This window comes from Mus caroli, unplaced genomic scaffold (genome assembly GCF_978045245.1).
Source record: "Mus caroli unplaced genomic scaffold, Mus_caroli_1 scaffold_2, whole genome shotgun sequence".
NCBI classification, from domain to species: domain Eukaryota; kingdom Metazoa; phylum Chordata; class Mammalia; order Rodentia; family Muridae; genus Mus; species Mus caroli.
Window position 1 is genome coordinate 94344270 of NW_028227257.1, and position 3386 is coordinate 94347655.

The following is a 3386-nucleotide window of genomic DNA, read 5'->3' on the forward strand; positions in this document are numbered from 1 at the left end:
GTTCAGTTCTCTTCAGAGTAGCAAAGAGTAAGAAACATGTAAACTAGTGTACTTAATGGATGAATAGACCATAAAGCTATATATGAAACAATGAAATATTCATCCAACAAAATATGAACATTTATCATTTTCCTAATGAGACTGAATGGAAGTATCAATATTGAGCAAAAGACATAACTACTAGAATAATTGTATAAATAGATGTGGTAAAATGAGGCACAAACCCTTATATATGGAAGAACAGAGGATTTGGGGGAGAGGAAAAGTGGGAGATGAGGATGGGCATAGTGGAGGGAAGGAAAGTTGTGGTCAGGGTGTACTGTATTAGAGAAAAATAAAAAAAAAAAAACAAAAAATGATATTTATGCGACCTGAGCTCACTTACTGCATAAAGAGAATGAGGTAAAATAATTAACTATATATTAATTTTCAAATGTTCAAACTAATGGAGAAAACAAGCATAAAGAAGGAATGATAAGCCGGGCGTGGTGGCACACGCCTTTAATCCCAGCACTCGGGAGGCAGAGGCAGGCAGATTTCTGAGTTCGAGGCCAGCCTGGTCTACAAAGTGAGTTCTAGGACAGCCAAGGCTACACAGAGAAACCCTGTCTGGAAAAACCAAAAAAAAAAAAAAAAAGAAGGAATGATATATTTAGGCTCACAGTCTCAGAGGTCTTAGTGTATGATTCTTTGGACATAGTGCTGACAGCCTGTATCAAGGAAGAACATCATGGTGTTACGGGTACAATAGATGCAAGCAGACTGAGAACAAACTGGAATCAAAAGCTCCTCTTCAAAGGCATAACCCAGTGATCTACTTCTTTCATCCAGGCCCATATCCTAAGTTTTCCTCACTTGTACCAATGCCAACAGTTGATCGCAATGTCTTCTGCATGTGCTTTTATGGCAATTATGATTCAAACCATAACACAGCTATTTGATTCTATACCTAGATTTATTTTTATATATGACTCAGAAAACTTCATTAATCACTATCTTAAATATTAAGCATCCATTCATGGTAATCATTAATGCAGTGGTGAGGTATTTCAACAGGATTTTCTTAACATACTAATCTGACCACAGTAGAGCTTCACTAGTTCAAGTAACTGATAATACAGAAAAGATAAAAGACATAACACATGCTTTAAAATTATAGTCATTATAGGGACCTTTATGGTGTCCTAATTGTTATAACCGATTCACTTTTAAATACAAAGATGTAGTAAGATAGATGTTAGAGTGTGGGTAATATATTATCCTAAACATATGCTTTTATATCTTGATATAACATAACCATTTCAGTGACCACAATTCTCTTTATTCTATGACCATTTCAAAATGTATATAATAAATTGTAAGTACTTTCAATCCCATTATGATCTCTCATATCTCTCCTACTGATACTTTTCATCTTCCAACAACATTTTTACTTTCATTTCATGTGTGGTTGTGCACACATGAATGTGTGTGTGTGTGTGTGTGTTTATTCACCTTTTTAGTTTCATTTACTTTGCTTGTATGTGAACAGGTAGGAAATTATTTACTGAAACAATCAAAAAATCAGAGGGGACATCATTGGAGAACACAATGGCCTTTTCTTCAGCAAGCAATTACTATCAGAAGTCCCTTGGAGAATGGAGGCATATATTTAAGGATAAGTATTTTATCAGTGAACTGAAAATATGAACCAATATAAAACATAAACAGGATTATCTAAGGAATATTTATATTGAGTGAGAAATCTTAGGTTATGCTAAGATACTTCATATTCTCAATGCAGTAACGTTACTAAAATTTCATTTGTATATAAACATTTTATAATATCATTTGCATATAAGATCATCAAATTTCTATGGTCTGATAATCAATTAGTTCTGTTATTCCTACTGAAACTATAGATTTTATAGTGAAGACAAATATGGATAACAAAAGCCTTAAGACATGATATTTAACTCTTTTAGGAGACTTTAATAGTTATTAATCCAAACAAATTTGCAAATACCTCCAATAACTGAGTAAACACAAATTAGTAAATAATATTGGTTTTCATAATATAGTTGGGTATTTAAGAAAACATGCTGTAAAGCATCACTGTGGATAACTGTATCTTTTGAGTTTGTATAAGGGTTCTATGTAGAAAGACTTTCAAGCTGAGAATTCTATGCTTGTTCAACACATTTGGATAAACACGCTTCTAAAATATGTTTTGATTTCATTTCCTCAAGTTTGCCTTGGCAACTATCTTGGAGACTGCTTCTTTCACATCTTTGTTCCTGAGACTGTAGATCATGGGGTTCAGCATAGGAATCACACTGGTATAAAAGACAGCCACCATCTTTCCCTGCTCCACAGACTCCTCCGTTGGCCTTCTGAGATACATGAATATGAGGGTTCCATAAAACATGGAAACAGCTGTTAAGTGGGATCCACAGGTGGAGAATGCCTTTCTCCTGCCATCAGCCGAGTGCATGCGTAACACAGCTACTACAATGAGCACATATGAAATGAGAACCACTGACAAGGAATATGTGAAGTTAATGCCAGCAATGACAATCATTGTATACTCTTTGATATGCACTCCTCCACAGGCAATCTTGATGAGAGGAGGATCAGCACAATAGAAGTGGTTGATTTTAACGTTTCCACAGAAATACAAACCATATGTCCACAGAGTGCAAATCAGACTCACAGAGAATCCATAGACATAAGGCACAGAAATGAGGCGGATACAGACAACCCTGGACATCTTGCTGCTGTAGAGCAAAGGGTTGCAGATGGCCATGTAGCGATCGAAGGCCATCACTGCCAGAATATAGACCTCCACGTGCACCAGAGCAATGAAAAAGTAGCACTGTACCAAGCATCCAACATAAGAAATAGTTTTTGTTTCTGATAATAAGTTTTCCAGCATTTTGGGGGTAACATTTGAGGAGAACAACACATCCACGAAGGACAAATGACTTAGGAAAAAATACATAGGACTCTGAAGCTGCGGACTGATGCTGATCAAAATTATCATACCAATGTTGCCCAATAGAGTGACCATGTAAACAACCAAGAACACTACAAAAAAGAGAACCCGGAGTTCCTGACGCCTTGTCAATCCAACAAGAAGGAATTCGGTTACATCTGTAAAATTTGGCATCGCCTTAATATAGTGTCTTTGTTTTCTGCAAAGAAAAATATATTTATAAATACATTTTTTTCATTCTTAAAGCATTTTGATTTAAAATTTTCTTATGCTTAATAGATATTTTATGAAACAATACATCTTTATATGTTTAGTAATGAGTTAAATAGGCGATATGTAAAATGGTTTGTTTGATCATGCCACAAAACAATGTCTAAATTTTCAAATGTAGCCTATTATACATTTTAGTTAG

General features: G+C 35.0%; 1 protein-coding gene across 1 annotated transcript; it reads right to left on the reverse strand.

Moving 5' to 3' along the window:
• Positions 1-2215: 2215 nt before the first annotated feature.
• Positions 2216-3148, reverse strand: LOC110289845 (olfactory receptor 5M9). Its single transcript, XM_021156246.2, has one exon. The coding sequence runs from the start codon at positions 3146-3148 to the stop codon at positions 2216-2218; it is 933 nt and encodes a 310-aa protein (XP_021011905.1).
• Positions 3149-3386: the final 238 nt, after the last annotated feature.

Coding starts and splice junctions, on each gene's coding strand:
- LOC110289845 (XM_021156246.2), bottom strand. CDS start 3,148: ATGCCAAATTTTACAGATGTAACCGAATTCCTTCTTGTTGGATTGACA.